The sequence below is a fragment of the Hemisphaericaspora subhashii genome, assembly GCF_019202705.1.
Source record: "Hemisphaericaspora subhashii strain CBS 10753 chromosome Unknown scaffold10, whole genome shotgun sequence".
NCBI lineage: Eukaryota > Fungi > Ascomycota > Pichiomycetes > Serinales > Debaryomycetaceae > Hemisphaericaspora > Hemisphaericaspora subhashii.
In genome coordinates, this window is record NW_026057440.1 from 1 (window position 1) to 18,799 (window position 18,799).

Below are 18,799 nucleotides of genomic sequence, written 5' to 3' on the forward strand. Positions count from 1 at the left end.
ACAAATCGTAAAAGACAATACTTTCTTACAAATCTGTCGAGGTGAATAAGATTCAGAGCTTGTTAGTCTATGTTGATTCCGCTTTGAGATGAAAATGGTTCTTCTCAAAATATGACATCTTGGGATCCAAATGGAACTAGAATTTGAGAGCTTCTCTTTGTTATCTTTGAAGATTATTAGTTCGAGAAAGTTATAAGACGAGTCCCGGTGTTCGGGGGCGGTGTAATTCCAGTATTGGAAAGACGAATGCATTTTGTATTGGATTTTTTAGTTTTGTGGTACAAAACACGTACAATTTCAACTGGCGAGTTAAAAATAGATTTCTTTGATCTGATTCGACTGCGCTATGGCTAATTGATGTGGAGTCAATTAATGTAACTTTCATCTAGAAGATTCGTTGTCTAACCAAATCTACCTACGTGGAGAAGGCAACCTTAATGGGTAAAACATTAATTAATTGTGTACATAAACATTATTTCTGAACATTTTAATATAGGAAATAGAGGATTTATTTACTCAAGAGTAAATACTGAACAAAAGTTACATATATATATAGATGATAAGAAATAAAACTAAAACTGGAAAACTACCTGTAAAAGGGAACTTCTGTGCTTCAGATCATTTAAGAAGAGTTCTTCAAGTTAGTAGATAACCATTCTAAACCTTCATACAAACCATCACCAGTGGTAGCACAAGTAGCTTGGATATACCAAGGTCTTTGTCTAATAGAATGTAAACCTAATTTTTCAGTTATTTCAGCAGCATTCATAGCATTTGGTAAATCTTGTTTATTAGCAAAGACTAATAATAAGGCATCTCTTAATTCATCTTCATTTAACATTTGTTGTAATTCTTCTCTAGCTTCAGCAATACGATCTCTATCATTAGAATCTACAACGAAAATAATACCTTGAGTATTTTGGAAATAATAACGCCATAATGGTCTAATTTTATCTTGTCCACCAACATCCCAAACTGTAAAGGAAATGTTTTTGTATTCGACAGTTTCAACATTGAAACCAATGGTTGGAATGGTGGTGACGATTTCACCTAATTTCAATTTATATAATATGGTGGTTTTACCAGCGGCATCTAAACCAACCATTAAAATTCTCATTTCTCTGTTACCAAAGAGATTGGCAAATAATTTTGAAAAAGATAAACCCATGATTTAATTAATGATATGAAATAATAATAATAATAATTTACAGTTGTTGTTGTTTTTTTGGGGATAAAAATAAAATGTGTATCAATAAAATGAATGAAATAGTTTATTGAGACTGATGATTTGGTAATGAATGGGTCGTTGTTGTTAGTTGATAAGATATAGTTCTAAATAATCTATAATGCCTTTTAAAAAAAATGCGTGTGTGTTAAAAACTAAACTAAATAAAATACCTGTTTTCTATTGGTTGTATTCTAAGCTTCTCTCAAATTCTTTAAGTTTAATATTAGGAATCTGAGTTTAAATTCAATTGATTAACAACTAAAATTGGTAGTTACTTGTCTTAAAAAGGGGTGTGTGTATTGTAAGAAAGAGAAAGGCAATTTAAAGAAAGAAATCAAAACTTCGAACTTTTTTTTCCAACGTTTAATTTTCCCAAACACACTTTGGACTGACTGTTCTAAAATGAGTGAGAAAATTTGTGTGTTGATTTCTATAACAATAAAAGCCAACGCATTCATTTTATTTTTTTTCCTCTTTCTTCCATACAAAAAAAAAATGAAACACCATATGAAATTTATTATTTAAAATTATTTACTATTATTAGTTATGCGACATTTCACTATATTTGGTGCAATACTCTATTTAGACAGCAGATACACGCGATAAATCAAATTCTATACATCTGACACCTAAGAACTAGATTAGAAATTGACAATTCATTGTTTATATCAACTTTTCAAAACTATATTCTCGTAAAAACTGTGGCTGATTCATTGCCCATTCCTCTCACTCTATTCTTTAAATTCTAAACAAGAGAAGAAGCTTTATCATTCATTCCTGGAGCATAGACATTAACGTTCTATTCTGCGGGTCCTTAAATAGTCGTAAATTCTCAGGAGTATCGATATAATATGGAATTGCTTTGCTAAGTCACTTTTTGCAACATCATGTAAATTCTTCAATTATTTACAGCGGTTAGACTCTGTTTTAAAGCGTGGGACAAAAGATAAAATTTTGCAAATAGAGATAATTAATTACAATGATTTGCCCAAGACCTGTAATTTTATTGAATGCTATAAATATAGTAAGAATTTAAAATAGATAATCTATGTAGTCAGTTTGTGGAATAATAATAATACTTGAAACCTTTTTTACCTAACTAACTTGCAACAAAATAAATTTATAATTTTATGAAATGTAAATTTTTGAAAAATCGTTATAATAATTTAATTTATGTTTTCTATAACCCAAACAAGCAATAAATAAGTTGTGTAAATATATTTCCTCTAGATTTACTTACCCACATTCACCTTACAATTAGAAAATTGTTGTAAGGCACGGATAAAAACAGCATAATTGACATCTTTATTATCTGGTTCCCAATAAATTTCAGTTAATCTAATATGCCAAGGAGGATAATCTTCAAGATTTAAAGATGGAGCAAAACTAATTAATAAATCAGGTTCAGGACCTACCAATTCCATTAATTCTTCATCGATTAATTGTGAAGTTATATCATTTACTGATAATTCGTTATGAATAGCTAATTCACTCATTGTTTTAGTTAATTCAACTAATGTTGGTTTCCCATCAATATAACTAATCAAACTAATTTCTAAATCTACTTTAACATTTGCATTAGATTTATTAATTGTTGAATCACTATAAATTATTAAATTTTTATGAGGGACTTTAATTGAAAATGTAGGTATTGTTTCACTACCAAAATATAAAGTTAAATTCTTGGAAATATATCGACTTAATTTAGCTAATGTATCACCTGAATGAGTTAATGCACCAGTATATTCATAAATTATCAACCCAGAAATTCCAGAACTAATTGCCCATGCTGACAATTCACTAACTTGATTAATTAATCCATCTAATCCACCATTTTCATCATCAACATCTTTTAAATCCAAAAGACAACTAATAGTTTTAGGTATTTTAGATAGTTTACTTACATCTTCTCTAATCACTTGTGGAGATTTATTAGGATAATAAGTCAATGTAAGGAATTTTAAATATAATCGACGATATATAAATTGAAAATTCTTATAAATTGAAATTATAAAAAATAAACTTAATAATAAAAAATGATTAATATAAAATTTAATCATTTCTAAAATAGTTCCAGGAGCTTTACCATGATGGATGAATTTATGACTTAAATCAACCGTAATATTAACTAAATTCTTAGTTCTAACTGAATTTGGTGGTGGATCTCGACGGCGCGATATATCATTCCCTCCATTCATTTGTGATTTATTCTTATGATATTCATCAGTTATATTCTTTAAAGTAGGAGTAACATTACTATTCAATCTAACACTATCTGTTATCTTAGGTGATGTTATCATTGTAGTACCTTTGGTCCAATTGAATGAGTGTGTGTACCTTTTACAACAACTGTCAAAAATTGTGGTTTGATCTCTGGTCTCCCTGATTTTTTTTTACAACCGCAACAGCAGCAGCAAACTATGAACGAAGCGGAATTTTCTATGGGACTGCAGATAAGATTTTTCGCACGTGATTTTTTATTGAGCCGTGCAACCGAATTCATAATTGATCAAATTCTAAAAGAAGGTTAGGTCTGGTTATATCAAAGACACAAAGATTTTGATCTAATAGAAAGAGCTTCTATTAATGGATATATTTATATGAGATCTTCGGAGGTTATTGGTATCTCTTAAAACGGTAATTATGTTGACAATTTTTTGGGTGCAAATTTTTCAACGGAATATTATCAAAAATCTAAAAAAAATTAATATCAATAAAATGTTCCACAAATTTCTAATTGATATATACCCTAATATACACTAGCTGTATCTAATATCTCTTTATGATTTATAGCACACCCTCGGGTAATTTTCTCATTTTGTAGAATTGCTCATAAATGATGTCATTCACCTACAGAAACAATATATAACTTAACTGATGGTGATGTACTTATTGACTTCTTGTTAGTTTGTTTTTGAAATTCATCTAACTTATGGAATTCTAATGATTTCCGAATGCTTGGGACGTGACACCAGGAATGCTGCATATAGCCGAGACAATTTACACAATTAAAGAATAATAAGCAAGTTATAAGAGGAGATTATAAAGACCATATGCTTCCAATATAGTTAATTACACTCCCTCTCCAAAAGATGAAGTGTTTGTACTAAATAACAATCAACCTACACACCGTTTCCCTCTTTTGTACCGGAGATATACCGATATAGAATGAAACCTCACCTGCGATTAATTTCTCCTTGGTGTAAAAGAGTCGAATTGCTATTGTTATTCAACGAATGTAGCCTGCTTTTTCTGACGGAAATTGCTATTCCCGTCTGGAATCTGAGTCTATTTATCTTTCCAAATGAGAGAACTGGTTTATCCAGGAGTGAATTATGAGCCGTTCGTACATGAAAGTACGTCAATGCAAGATTAAGTGATTTGTCAGATTCCCGATGTGGCAGATGGATTTACGTCCAAACTGTGCTTGATCTCGTCTGCTCTGGAGAAACAAGATCATTTGCAAGATTACACGAAATCACATTCATACTTCAAAAGTTGAAGATAGGCTTGATAGGAAAAGGAATGATATACGATTCTAAGGCTATGTGCATTTGACATAGTGCACTAAAAACCCTCGGTACGAATTAGACTCACAATAAATGAAAGCAGATGAAAAAAACTAAATGCAAGTTTATGCGCCGCCCTTTGTTCTTTTTTGCAGCCAAGAAAAATAAATCTATCCCATCGAATTTTGTGGCGAGGTGGTTTTTAACGGTGGTAACCTGGCGATAGAGGAGGGGTCTGGCAGCAACTGGTAGGATCTTGACCAAAAGATTAATTTCCCAAGCATTGCCTCTAAGAATTCAATTTATTAATGCACAGCAAGCCTTGGTCATCACCATATTAATCGGAAGAGAAAAATTCCGGAAGGAAGTTGGAACCAAAAAAAAAAAAACCGATTTGGGAGGAAATCTAAAACCGCGGAGTAAAGGCATGATTTGTCATACGTTTTGGCGACAACTGGAAGTCAAATTTCAGCCAGGATCTTGTAAAAATATGACTTAGGTAATAGACTCTAGTAGGTCAGGTGATAAAATCTATGATGTAAACAGTTCCAAGGTAATATTGGTGATTGAATAATATTTTGTTGACGAAGGAAGGTCATGCAGGTGATCCCAAAGACAGACAGAGAAAAAAATATTTTTTAATAGTTTCTCTTTTTTTAGTGCATGAAAAAATCTTTCATAGTTTAAAATAAAATTAAAAAAATCTTTCTCTCTCTCTCTCCTCCCCATGGTGAATCTCAATATCCCACATACAAATACTCAAATACACACATTAATTTTTTTATACGAATAATTAACTTTTAAAAAGGGAATAAGCTTCAGCCACTTTTCTTTTTTACATTTTTAATAAAATTTGTTTTACTCCTTTCCTTATTACAAATTCATTATTATTGTTATCAAATAAATCACTCAGTCGCTATAAGACTTACATATAAGAACTTATTAAGTACATATAGACAGACAGACAGACACTTACTTTTTGCATATTCATTTCCATTTTTACATTTAGTTTTACATTTTACTAAAAAATTCCCATTTGCATTTTTACATTTTTACATTTTAACCATCAAATGTTAATCAGATCCAGATAGATATCACTCCATTACATAACATTACATTCATACATTTTATAAATATACAACATCAAGTGTTACAAAAGTATAGATCTATTTTATGATATGCTATTATGTTATCTTCTTCAACACTATCGTATGTTGCGACAGAAATCTTCTTCAAATTCTGCTTTAATGGTAGGTTTAGTCGCTGCCGTGGGTGGGTTTCTTTATGGTTACGATACAGGTTTAATCAACGACTTATTAGAAATGAAATATGTCTATACAACATTCCCAGCTAACAAAGAATCATTTACAACTCATGAAAGAGCATTAATAACAGCAATCTTATCCTTAGGAACATTCTGTGGAGCCCTTATAGCTCCATTAATGTCAGATAATTATGGACGTAAATTTTCAATTATAGTATCATCAGGAATAATATTTAATGTTGGGAACGTCTTACAGATTGCATCTACAGAAGTCGCATTATTGTGCGTAGGAAGATACGTATCAGGGCTAGCAGTAGGGATTTTGTCGGCTATTGTTCCATTATATCAAGCCGAAGCATCACCCAAATGGGTCAGAGGGTCCGTTGTTTTTACGTATCAATGGGCTATTACTTGGGGATTATTAATCGCATCAGCTATATGTCAAGGAACTAGACGAATGCCAAATTCAGGTTCATATCGTATTCCTATAGGAGTACAATTCTTATGGACTTTAATTTTAGTTACTGGGATGTTATTTTTACCTGAAAGTCCTCGTTATTATGTTCAAAAAGATAATTTAACAAAAGCATTAACTTCATTATCAAAATTAAGAAGACTACCTCAAGATGATGAAGATTTAATTGAAGAATTAGTTGAAATTAAAGCAAATTATGATTATGAAATCTCTTTCGGAAGAACTTCAATCTTTGATTGTTTTAGAGCTGGAGGTGGTCGTCATAAACAAAAATTAAGAATGGCTACTGGTATGGGTGTTCAATTTTTTCAACAATGTTCAGGGGTTAATTTTATCTTTTATTATGGTGTAAACTTTTTCGCCAGTACTGGGATTCAAAATTTTTATATTATGTCATTTGCAACATATCTTGTTAATATGATTTTCACAATTCCTGGTATAATTTTAGTTGATACAATTGGTAGAAGAAAATTATTATTTTGGGGAGGAATAGGTATGTCAGTTTCAAATTTCATTATTGCAATCTGTGGTGTAAGTATAGCAGATAAAGAAATCAATGCCATTTTGAGTGTATCATTCTCATGTTTATTCATTGTCTTTTTCGCCAGTTCTTGGGGTGGTGGGACTTGGGCATTATGTTCAGATATTTTCAGTATTTCAATTAGACAAAAAGCAGTCGCTTTGACAGCGGCCACTAATTGGCTTGTTAATTTCATCTTTGCATACATAACCCCATACTTAATCGATACCGGGAATCATACTGCAGCAATTGGAAATAAAATCTTTTTCATATGGGGTGGTTGTAATGCATTAAGTGTTATATTCATTTATACTTGCGTTTATGAAACTAAGGGGTTAAAATTAGAAGAAGTTGATTTCATGTATGCTCATTGTACATCAGCATTATCTTCAGAAAAATTCATCTCAACCAAGATTGATTATGCAAAACTTGATGAAAATTATAATCCAATAGCACAAACCCCTCCGTCAACCACATCCAATAACACCACCATGTCAGACGAATTAAACACCAACGAAAAAGACCATCACCAATACCAACAACAAAATCAACCGCTATACAACAGAGCATCATCACAAGCTAATGATGAACTAATGATAATCCCCTATCAAAACATGTTATCCCCCGTCTCTACTGAAGAAAACGAAGAAATGGATGCCCATCAACGTAGAAGAACATCCTCATCAGTCGCTTCCAAACAATTCTCCAACTCAATAATGTCAAACAGTACCCAATCAGGGAGACAACCATCACAAGCATCAAACGATTATCAATCATATTTGGAATCATTAAAACGGGAATATTCATTACATCTTCAGAATAGTAGGTCAAACCAGTACTTAGTTGAGAGTTCTCCTTCATCGTCGCGTCCGCGACCGCTAGGTACAGGTACAATGGGTGGGAGAAGAACCTCAGCAGGAATAGGACTGGGCAGTAGTGCAACAGCACCATCGATCCCCATGGTTGGAATTGATGATTTTAATATTGATCGTGAATATTCGTATTTACTATTACAACTACAACCCCTATAACTAGGATCACTTAACTTCTCGACTGTAATTGCGACACCGTTCTTTACGAGACCTCCTAGTGATTCAGATTCGGATTCGAGTGATGATGAGGATGATGATGAAGAGTATCCGATGACGAATAATACGGGGGGACGTTTTTCTGGAGGACCGATATGACAAGTCTTGAAGAAAAAGGAAGAATGATGCATTCTAATGAGACATTTTAAATAGATATAGATGATGATATTTCTTTGCTTCTATAGTATATACTCAGTAAACATGGTTATTTATTGTAAACAAAGGAGTTATGTAGGTATTTTGGCGTGTTAATAATGCATGAGGGAGAGAGATTGATTCAACAGTTCATGGTTGCAAAAAAAAATTGAATGCAAACAGTTGAGAATGAGGTTACTCATGATATTTGAAAACTTTATCAAATATTCAAAGAACAATGTAGATTAAATTCGCAATGACTCGCTGCTAAATCGCTGTCCAATGGAGATAGGATAGAGTCAAGCGAGAATGGACGGTATGCAACGTTCAACATTGATTTCTATCTATGTCAATATTGTTTATCAGAGCCAGAGTTCACCCATAGGAAATAACTAAATACAGATTTACCTAGAGTAAGATATGGTCTATGCACTCTTATATTGCAATAGGCAATCACATATTACTTCATCTTTGCTTGGTTAACCTGGTGTTGCACACTTATTCGATTCGAAAACAATCAACTCTCGCTCTTTCTCTCGCGTAATAGTTAGCCAACGGATAAGGTGATAGTGAAATGAATCTAACAATAAATATAATGCTAATGAGTCGGAGGGGATTTCCCCCGACATACATTTCTATAATCTCAGGCTAAATTTGAGAAGCAAGTTGGTGCAAGCTGGTTGCATCACCTAAGTTTTTTCGTGTTGCAGCCAAATTCAATTCACCTGCCCCCTTATACAAACTGGCTGGACTTAATTTTTTTTTTGGACCTCTTTTTAACTTTTTACCGTACAACGGTGAGAACTCAGTACCCAAAGTTAAAGCAAGTAATTCAAAACAATACAATGGACGATTCAGACAAGACCAATCAATTCGTAATCCACGATGCAATCAAACAAAACAATACCAATTTAGCCAAACAATTGATCGACCAATTTCCCAAAGAACTCTATTCAGTCGATGAAGATGAACGTACCCCATTACATTGGGCATGTACATTCAACAATCTCGAATTGGTAGAATATATCCTTCTGAAGAAAGCACTGGATGATGTTGAAATCGATGAATTGGTAGATTCAAGTGGGTGGACTCCCTTACATATTGTTTCCTCATTAGGGAATATTGAAATATTCAATCGATTATTGGAATTAAAACCAGATTTAAATGAAGTTACTAATCAAGGAACAACTTGTTTACATTTAGCTATAAGTAAGAATAATTTCGCTATTGTGGAGAAACTTATTGAAAATGGTGCAAATTGTAAGAAGAAGGACAAGACTGGACATACTCCATTACATCGAGCACTGAGTATTGGATCTATTCCAACCGTTAAATTATTATGCGAGAAGGGGAATATCAATGTCAATGCTAAGGATAATGATGGTTGGACTGCATTGCATCATGCCTTAGCTGAGGGTCATGCCGATGTAGCTGTTGAATTAGTTGGGTTGGGTGCAGATCCACAATTGAAGAGTGATACTGGTGAATTGCCAATTCATGTTGCCGTTGATGATAAAGTGAAGCAATATTTTTTACTGCACATATGAGAAGGGTCGGCGAAATCACCATTCTAGAAAGATGACCGTTTATGCAACGGGTAGATTGAACATGCTATTCTTTAGTAATTAGCAATAATAAAATTACCGAGATTTCCATTGCATGCTCTTTTGCAGGAAAAGTGATGATCAAATAGGACCCTCCCGCTATACGACAAAGTACGTTTTCTTTTTTAAATCTTTTTCTGGAACGCCGAAACGGTTGCATTGCTGAGTAACATTAGATTGCTTCTATGCGCAATCCTTCTTTTACAGAGAACAATGCCACCTCTCGTCTTGAATGCGAGAGGAATTCTCTTGTTTCTCGCTGTGTTAGTTAACACGCTGTTCGAGAGATCCATCGAACACAACTAGTGTCACAAAGTGCTCACAATGGAGTAAATGAGACGATATAACCAATGCAGCTCGGAATTATAACACTTTCCCGAAATAGCCGATTAATCAACAGTGAAAAGATTAAACTGAAATAATCGGTTTGTTTCTCGTACTCTTATATGCAGGTTGGAATGACCCATTCTTATTTGGGAAAAAATTATGACATAACGATTTAGTGGAAACATCCAAACATCAATAGTAAAGGGCAGGGCTAGTAATTTTATTTATAAATTCATATAAATATAACCCCCTTTTGAAAAAGAAGTTTAAATAGGGAGCCTTAAGATTAATTGCTATTTACAAAAACATACAACAACTTTCAATTGTTTTTACTTACTTTATCTTAAGAGAAACATTTATACCAATTACAATTACATATACAATTTACAATGTTGGCTATTGGAGATTCAATTTTACGTATTATCAATTTCGTCTTTTTAGTGATTGCCTTGGGGTTAACTGGTTCATTAGCGGCAACCACTATAACTCAATCAAATCCACAAATTAATTTTGGGGTATTTGCTGCTTCCTTTGGTATTTTAACATCATCAATCTATGGAATCTTGGCATTCTTTATAGCTGCCTTTGCCTGGCCAGTGGTTTTATTTTTGTTTGACTTTTTGAATTTTGTATTCACATTTGCTGCTGCTACTGCAATTGCTGCCGGAATTAGAGCTCATAGCTGTTCTAATAAGGCATACTTGGATAGTAACAATATTACTCAAGGTTCAGGAGCAAGATGTAGAAAATCACAAGCTTCAGTTGCATTCTTGTACTTTTCTACATTTATCTTTTTAGCTTCAGGTATTTTTAGTACCATTGCCCTTGTTCAAGGTGGATTATTTGGAGGATCAAGACCAGCCGCAAGAACTGGCGTTCCAACCATGTCTCAAGTTTAAGAAAAGATACTAATTGGTTTACCCGGCATCCTCCCCCCAAGAAAATGACATTCTTTTTATATCGTTACCATCTTGATTTTTAGTTGTTCAATTCGTTTGAGCTTTTGTTTATTTCATGTACAATCCTTATATTCTTTATTAAATATATATTCTTTTAAGAAATACTTGACCAAATAATATTTACAATTGTTTTTTAATACAAAATGAAGTCGAGAGATATCAGAGTGAGTGAGTAGAGAGAGGTTGATTGTGTTTTCAAGTGGATATAATTGTTGAGACTATGTTGAATTATTTGGTGGATAATGAAATATGGTAATTATTCTGCAGGTTGATATTTGAAGGATATCGTTTTCCCAATTGAAAACCAATCCCCGCTACGTCCTTACTTTGGTGATTCTTCGTTTTTTTATGTTTATAGGTTTAATTAATTTTAGTTATTTCTGTGATGTTTTAATATTAATGTGGAATTCATTTTTAAGTATCCATCTATCTGGACTTTGTGTGTGGTTTAGGAAAGAATTAGGGATAAACTAACAAAGGGGAAAAACAGCCGCAATTTCAGTTGAAACTCCCCCTCCCCCACCCGAGTTTGCGATGAGTTGCACAAAGACATCGGTCATGTCATATACCTATGTCATATTTGTGCAACGAACTCAATGGCTAGATATATTTATTACACGGCTACAATATAACCATTCCATTGACTATGACTCTGATTGAAGTAATTTTCAGAAAGATATTTATTGGACAGACATTACGTTTGCTCTTATTACCGTTTGGTCAGGGATTTATTTTTTTTCCTCGTTCGTTAGGGCTTATAGTTGCCGTCTGTTCCGCCGTGTGAAATTTCTGAGAAAAATAATTTTTAAATTTTATTGTGCGATGACACGACACAACAAACGTCTTTTTTCTCGTCCAGCCGGTTCCGTTTTCCAGTGTTGCTGGTACGAATTTGCAACCAGAGTTTGCAACCAAACTTGGCAATGGCCAATAGGAACACATCGACGACGTAAACCATTAATTTATCCTGAAACAAGTATTTACAGTTGTATAGAAGAATAAACTCGTGTCAGATTCCTGCTTTCTAGAAATGAACCTGGGATATCCTTCGTAAGTGAATTATCTACACCTCCCCCCTGCAAACAGAAAATACAATGAATATGCCTGATAATAGGATCAGTGAGTTAGTGGTTGAATAATCAACAATCTCTTATCGATAATCAACAGCAACTGTGCTTTAAAAAGTAAGAACCACCGCCGAATCAAGATAAGATTAATGAAGTCGATTTAGAATATGTATCCAAAGATTCACCGATATGAGATTAGTATCCCAAGGAGAGTATAACCAAGCATTAAACGAAGCCTTTAACAGAAATGTTCTGGACTTGTTACCACCTTCAGCATTCGATATCCCGTCAAAGAGGAATTTGGAATTGGATGAATGGATAGTCTCATAGAACGGTACTATTAAGACCCTGGGGATTATGGCAATGAAAATTTACTATAATTTTGTCAAAATGCATATCGATTCATCAGCAGTTAGACCGTTTCAAATAAATCCTAATGTTTCAAACGATACGTTCCTGAAATGGACCAGTTCATTACTCCAACAGCAATCACAACCGCAGAATAATTCCATTGGGACACTACACAAAGATAAAGGTGATTTGGTTCGCTACTGATTCTTTGATCTTGAAGATGACGGCGAGGAAGTTGTAATCTTTGTCCTGGTACACATTTACGTTACTACGCTGCTTTTCTTTTAATGAATCCTCCATTGAAATCTAATAATAAATCGGTAGAATATAACCCTGGAGCTCATTATAAGAAATGTGTATGTAGCTAATTTAAAAATAGTGAACCTTTTTAAGAAGAAGATTTATATGAATTTACAGTTGGTACCGAATTTGAAAATAGGCTGATTAAGAGTTTCGAAGATATCGAATCTGAGATACTACAAGCAATTTCTATCCATCGACACATCAGGGGTTCATAAGACTAATTTTATCTGTTAGCAAATGCGTTGTTAGAACCTAGCAATAACATAGAGAGGCTAGATAGTGATAGAGGAGCAAGCACTCGAGGCTCAACTCCAAGAATAGGGGAAATAATCGTATGGCCAGGATCAAACCATGGACAACCCTTTATGAAATTGGAACTACAAAGTTAGTAGAATTAGTAAGAAGCTAGCTTAATATGTGAACGCTTCAATATCCAACTACACTTCATTATATGACGCAAAACACTTGCGTCGTGTTGGTCCTGAATATGCACGTCTTTGCTCTTGTGAAATGCCCTGCTTTACACAACAGATGTGCGCTTTGACGAAAATGCTTGATTGTTTCCCAACTCTGGAAGCCGGGTAACTCTTCGGGAGGAATCCATACTCTTGGCGCTGCAAGACTATGTTATAATGGCCATAGTTGTAATGAAGGAACTAGACGAGTTAAATCTTAATTCGTCGCCCATTTTGAAACAATGAATAGTGCTAACGCGAAGTATACTTTCTGGTTCTTAGCCCCTCCCCCCAATTTGACAAGTAGCAACTACACTTGGAATCATCGCTAATTGCCTGCAGACATAAAGGATTCAAGGGTAGACCAAAATTACCATAGATCCAGAACTCTTTTCCCTAATCAGAATGACTGACCAACAACCGCAACAACAAGGAAAACGAAAGAAGCAAAAAACTAGCTTTGAAATTTTCGATCTTCCTAAAGAAATCATTCAACTTATTGTTTACTTTATTCCTGATGATTATTTGGAAACATACATCGACATTCCCTTCATAGGAGAATATGCCGCATATAGTCTTTACCATTCTGTAGAAATTATCTCCTCGTATTCCCGGTATAACAGCAATGGACCATTTATAGATCCAAAAGAGTACAAATATACCAAGAATGCTTATGGCGAGCCAAGGGAGAAATATGAAAGGATAGACAATTCCTACAAATTATCCTACGAAGATTACGACTTCGATGATGGTATTTCTTTTTATAGAGTGTTGACACCCAACAAATTTATTCAATTGAATAAGAAATACCCGAGATTCAGACCCAAAGTAATGCATTTCTGTCGCTTGGAACTATTTGTTTGGTTTCATGAACGATATCTGCAAATTTTAGAAAAATTGCCAAGAATAGACATTTCATTTAAGCTGGAGGATAGATTATCTCAGTTCTCCTTTGACATGACTTACAATATCTATCGAGTTTCAGATGTGTCGGGGAAGTTTCCATTTCCCCAAGTCATGTATGGCCAATTGTTACCCAAAATTTCATCGTTTCTTACTGGCTGTCTACCAAACATTAAGAATGTTGCCTGGGGGGAAAATATCCAAGAGCTACGGTTAGTGGAAGCTTCAATGAAGGAGCTCCCTCTCCTTTTTCCTAATTTGAAAAGGCTAAGGTTGTTTGGTTCTATTGATGTTTCCAGCCAAGTGACTTGTCTCCCCCAATTACCAGAACTGTTACAATTCTTGCAAATCGCCATTTGCGAATTTGACGAGTTGGATCTTTCCTATTTGGATAACTTGCGAGAATTTGTGGCTAATGCTCCCATAGGGGTTGATAGGTTGGACAGATTCATATTTCCCCTTGGAATCGAGCGTATAGCCTTAATCGGGGACGCGAATTGCGGAATGGAAGAAAGAAATCTAGATAGCTTGGACGGAATAGAATTGTATCCTAACTTGAAAGAGTTTCGTGTTGTCCTTGGCAATGTTACCAAGACGAGTGTATTTTCGAATACCCGTTGCTTTCCTACAAACTTGCAAAGGCTTGATATATCTTTATTTGACCTTTGTGGCGATGTCGTACCTTATAACCAGGAACCACTTGTGACAATTGGGAGATCTTTTCCAATTCCACATGATCTAAAGGTTCTCGAACTTCATACGCACTGTGGGTTCTATAGAGCCGAACAATTATCATTACCAATGTCCTTAAGAGTATTATCAATTTCAAATGATGTCCATTACAGGTACCATGAGTATGCCGAGAAAGAAGATTGGTCTGGTCTTGTATGTCCAGATTCTCTCGTCGAGTTAAATCTTGAAGTTACCACGTTAGAAGGAATTTCCCTTCCCAAATCGTTGCACAGTGCAAGGCTATACACAATAGAACCTATCAAACAATTGGATTTGCAGGAATTAGACAATTTGGTTAGACTTAAGATCGGTTACGGAAGACTGGACATTTTTATAGGCAAATTACCTTCCAGTTTGCAGATTTTGGATTTATCTGATAATTCATTCCAGGAAGTCTTCATAGATGCTCCAAATTTAAAACTGGTCAACCTAACAAACCACCAGGGATTTCGAGTTATTCATAGTGGTAACTTTCACGTACCCGATTCTGTAGAAGTGCTTGCATTGGTCTTGGTGAAACCGAGCAAGATTTATCCAAATATCCTCCCAATACTGTTGAGGGAACTCTATTTGAAAAAATCTTACATAACTACCAAGTCATTGGCCCAAATCGAGTTAGGATCGTATAAAAGTCTAGTTAAATTAGATTTGCTGGGAAACGAGATATCTTTCTTGGAGAATCACATTCCATCTTCATTGCAATGGTTGTGTCTTGACGGAAATCCAATTTCTGCGTTTGCTTCTGCTTCAGTATTCTCAAGTCTAAAGAGTTTGCAAAAATTAAGTATGGCATCCACCAAGATCAATGAGTACTTCCAAAAGGATGGAAATCTGTTGATCAATGAGTACTTCCAAAAGGATGGAAATCTGTTGATATTCCCCTCCTCGTTGATTAGTTTAGATCTTTCCGACAATGAATTACAAAGCGGAGTTTCACCCCACTTGATATTCCTGACTCGCACACAATTGCAGGAAGTTTGTTTGGTTGGAAATCCAGATATGACAGATGCTCAAATTATAGTAGAAGTACTCAAAGCATCAAGTCCAGACATGGCAGAATTATTGTTGGACCGTCAGCTTCAAGAATACGTTCGGGAAGAAGGTGTCAATTTCTTATCGTTTTATACCCCCAAGACGAATTGGTGGCAATAACTTGGTTCCAATTTAGCTATTAATTACCTTTCAAATTTTCTAAACCAAATCCGTCAATAATGTACAATTAATTATAAAAATCTATGAGAGTCATACATCTATAAAATTTATAAACACGTCCATTCTCATTTATCGACCACCCTTTCTTTGTTTCTTTTCACGTTCATATTGATTCTTTTCAGCCCCTTCGACAGTCAGGATCGAATTAACAATATTAGCCATCTTACGATGATATTCTTCATACATTTTCTTCTTTTCACCAATTTGTTCTCTTGCCACAAATTTGTTTTCTTGTCTAATATCCTTAAGTGCTGCCTTTCTTTCCATCTTCAATTGATGTTTAACCTTATTCAATTCTTGACGTTCTCTATTAACATCATAAGATTTCTTATCTGGATTAAAGTTTTCCTCGAATTTAGGTGCTAATGTTTGAATAGCAATTGCACGATGTTGTTGTAATGTCAATGGTTTACGTTGGGCGGCGATATTCTTATGCATTCTGGTGAATCTGGTTAAGATATCCGCAAGTTGTGGCATGGTGGATGCAAAATATTTGACTAAGTGTTTGAGAATTGGAATGAATGATTCTAGAATTTCAACAAGGCATGATTTTTCTTTCCAGAGGGCGACTAGCTTGTCCATTATCGAAACAAGTTTGACTAATAATTGAGATTTTATGTCATTTTCAGTGCTGAATAATTGAGATACTGAAAGTGATTCGAGTTGAATTTTAGCTGATTTAGATAAGGAAAATGCTTCTTGTAGTTTAGTTGATGATAATAATTTATCCTTACCTTGTAACTTTTCTGGTTCTGGTATCAACATCAACGTAGCTTGTTCAATGAAATTAACAATTTCGGGATCAAATCGTTTAGCAAACCTTTGATAACTTAACAAGACATCAACAATAAATATTCCTTGTCCAACAGTTTGGATGTTTTTTGGATGGAAGATAACAGAACTCAAAATCTCATTCATCAAAATTAAACATGGGGTAACTATCAAATGATAATGATCAGATGTTGAAAACAAGAATCCCACAATCACAAAGAAAACCAAATCTCTCATTTGCAAATCTTGCTTATCAATTCTAGTTTGAATTTCATTAATTTCTTCACGAACAGTTTCAACAAGGGTTTGATTATAAGTCTCAGCCAATTTCTTAATGATTTTAACTATTGGTTCAAAATCTTTGGATTCATCAGCAAGATATAACGCATGCTGGAATAATATACCGACGAAATTGTTCATTTTCTCTTTATTTCCCATAGCTAAATTTGGTCTATATGTTTCACAGATCTTCATAATATGTGCTGAATGCTTAGAAGAATCCAATGACGCATGTGCATCAAGGAATTCTGCATGTGTGGATGGCATAACTACTGCGTCTGTCTTGGCTCGTTTTGGTCTCCCAGTAGGTTCATCACCACCTTCTTCTTCACTAAGATCCTCTTCTTCTTCATTATCAGATTCCTTAATTGTAAACCCTTCTTCTTCATTTTCATCACTTCCTGCATTCCAAAACTCGTCATCCAAGTCATCAGCAACTACGTCTCTTTCTTCAACGAAACCTTCCATTCTCCTTAATCTATCTGCTTCCAATTTCTTCATTTTATCTTCATGCTCCTTACGAATCTCTTCTTCGGTTTTGGTTTTGTCAGCAGGAACTGCTCTTCTTTCATAGGTTAATTCACGAACTTTCGCATCATACTCAATCAGCTCAGGAGTCTTAGTCAGGAAGATAGATTGTTGCTTGGTCTGAATACCTCTTAAATCATCCATAACATCTCCAAACTCTTCATCCAAATCCGCTATGTCATCTTGAGTCTTGGCGAATTCTTTTTGTCTTTGTTGTTTATAGAATTTAGATTTGGCAATCACTTCCTTCATGACTTCTTTCTTACTCTTTTTCCTAGGAGGTTGCCCTTCTTCATCGGCAGGAGCAAGAGAATCTTCATCCACATATCTAACAGTCTGCTCGTCATCTAAAGAAAGCTCATGCCCACTATGAGTTAATGTAAATCCACCATCGAAATCCTCCTCATCTTGCTCTTCATCACTTTCTAATGAAAACGCATTTCTCTTCTTCGATGTCCCTTGTCTTTCTCTCGTAAATCTTGCTAACATCTTTTCTTCCTTTGTCAAATGAGAATCATTCTCTCCAAAACGCTTATCCAAAACTCCACCAGTTTTACCCTTTTTAGACTTTTCTAATTCATATTGCATCTTCATTGTCCTTTGAACAGCTCCATTACGTTGAGAGGTTGCATTATGTTGCTTCGAACCCATCTTTACAAATGAACCATTCTGAATAATGGATACATCATGTTTGGTTCTATTTACTCTTTGATCAAATTTATTAAATTGATCTCGGATATCATTGATGTGTTTTTCCTTTTCATCTCGTTTGGTTTCGGATCGGGAATGCTTGGCCTTTTTGGATTTGGTATTGGTTTGTCCAATAAGTCCCTTTGACTTAAGTGCGGCTTTAAGTTGCTTTAATTGAGATCCGGCCATTCTTGTTGTCTTCTTGTTGGGGTTAAATGAATTTGCATAGTTGAGTTGGTAGTAAATTTTTTTAAGTGAGTGAGATGAGATTAAATGAGAGCCAAAAAAATATTTGTTGCATCGTGCGGCTCATTTATGATACAGATGAATAATAAATTGGTTCAATGGCGAACGAATACATGCTATGGAGATTCCTTCAAGACTATATAAAAGCCATCT

At 34.4% G+C, this 18,799-nt stretch overlaps 8 protein-coding genes across 8 annotated transcripts; 5 read left to right on the top strand and 3 right to left on the bottom strand. All coding sequences in view use genetic code 12, as the record gives it.

The window, feature by feature from the left end:
* Positions 1–622: 622 nt before the first annotated feature.
* Positions 623–1,168, bottom strand: ARF2 (Arf family GTPase; the record flags this gene model as incomplete). The annotated part of the gene is made up of 1 exon (XM_049410033.1): positions 623–1,168. One exon carries the CDS (start codon positions 1,166–1,168, stop codon positions 623–625), a length of 546 nt encoding a protein of 181 aa, XP_049260729.1.
* Positions 1,169–2,460: 1,292 nt separating this feature from the next.
* Positions 2,461–3,528, bottom strand: J8A68_005916 (ditrans,polycis-polyprenyl diphosphate synthase; the record flags this gene model as incomplete). Its single annotated transcript, XM_049410034.1, has 1 exon — positions 2,461–3,528. The coding sequence occupies one exon, from the start codon at positions 3,526–3,528 to the stop codon at positions 2,461–2,463; it is 1,068 nt and encodes a 355-aa protein (XP_049260730.1).
* Positions 3,529–5,948: 2,420 nt separating this feature from the next.
* Positions 5,949–8,027, top strand: HGT4 (glucose sensor; the record flags this gene model as incomplete). Its single annotated transcript, XM_049410035.1, has 1 exon — positions 5,949–8,027. One exon carries the CDS (start codon positions 5,949–5,951, stop codon positions 8,025–8,027), a length of 2,079 nt encoding a protein of 692 aa, XP_049260731.1.
* A 1,037-nt stretch (positions 8,028–9,064) lies between these two features.
* On the top strand, positions 9,065–9,766 carry J8A68_005918 (uncharacterized protein; the record flags this gene model as incomplete). Its single annotated transcript, XM_049410036.1, has 1 exon — positions 9,065–9,766. One exon carries the CDS (start codon positions 9,065–9,067, stop codon positions 9,764–9,766), a length of 702 nt encoding a protein of 233 aa, XP_049260732.1.
* Positions 9,767–10,539: 773 nt separating this feature from the next.
* NCE102 (Nce102p) lies at positions 10,540–11,049 on the top strand (the record flags this gene model as incomplete). The annotated part of the gene is made up of 1 exon (XM_049410037.1): positions 10,540–11,049. One exon carries the CDS (start codon positions 10,540–10,542, stop codon positions 11,047–11,049), a length of 510 nt encoding a protein of 169 aa, XP_049260733.1.
* A 1,316-nt stretch (positions 11,050–12,365) lies between these two features.
* On the top strand, positions 12,366–12,731 carry J8A68_005920 (uncharacterized protein; the record flags this gene model as incomplete). The annotated part of the gene is made up of 2 exons (XM_049410038.1): positions 12,366–12,425; positions 12,507–12,731. The coding sequence occupies 2 exons, from the start codon at positions 12,366–12,368 to the stop codon at positions 12,729–12,731; spliced, it is 285 nt and encodes a 94-aa protein (XP_049260734.1).
* Positions 12,732–13,690: 959 nt separating this feature from the next.
* J8A68_005921 (leucine-rich repeat domain-containing protein) lies at positions 13,691–16,072 on the top strand (the record flags this gene model as incomplete). Its single annotated transcript, XM_049410040.1, has 1 exon — positions 13,691–16,072. The coding sequence occupies one exon, from the start codon at positions 13,691–13,693 to the stop codon at positions 16,070–16,072; it is 2,382 nt and encodes a 793-aa protein (XP_049260735.1).
* A 129-nt stretch (positions 16,073–16,201) lies between these two features.
* On the bottom strand, positions 16,202–18,589 carry NOP14 (snoRNA-binding rRNA-processing protein; the record flags this gene model as incomplete). The annotated part of the gene is made up of 1 exon (XM_049410041.1): positions 16,202–18,589. One exon carries the CDS (start codon positions 18,587–18,589, stop codon positions 16,202–16,204), a length of 2,388 nt encoding a protein of 795 aa, XP_049260736.1.
* Positions 18,590–18,799: the final 210 nt, after the last annotated feature.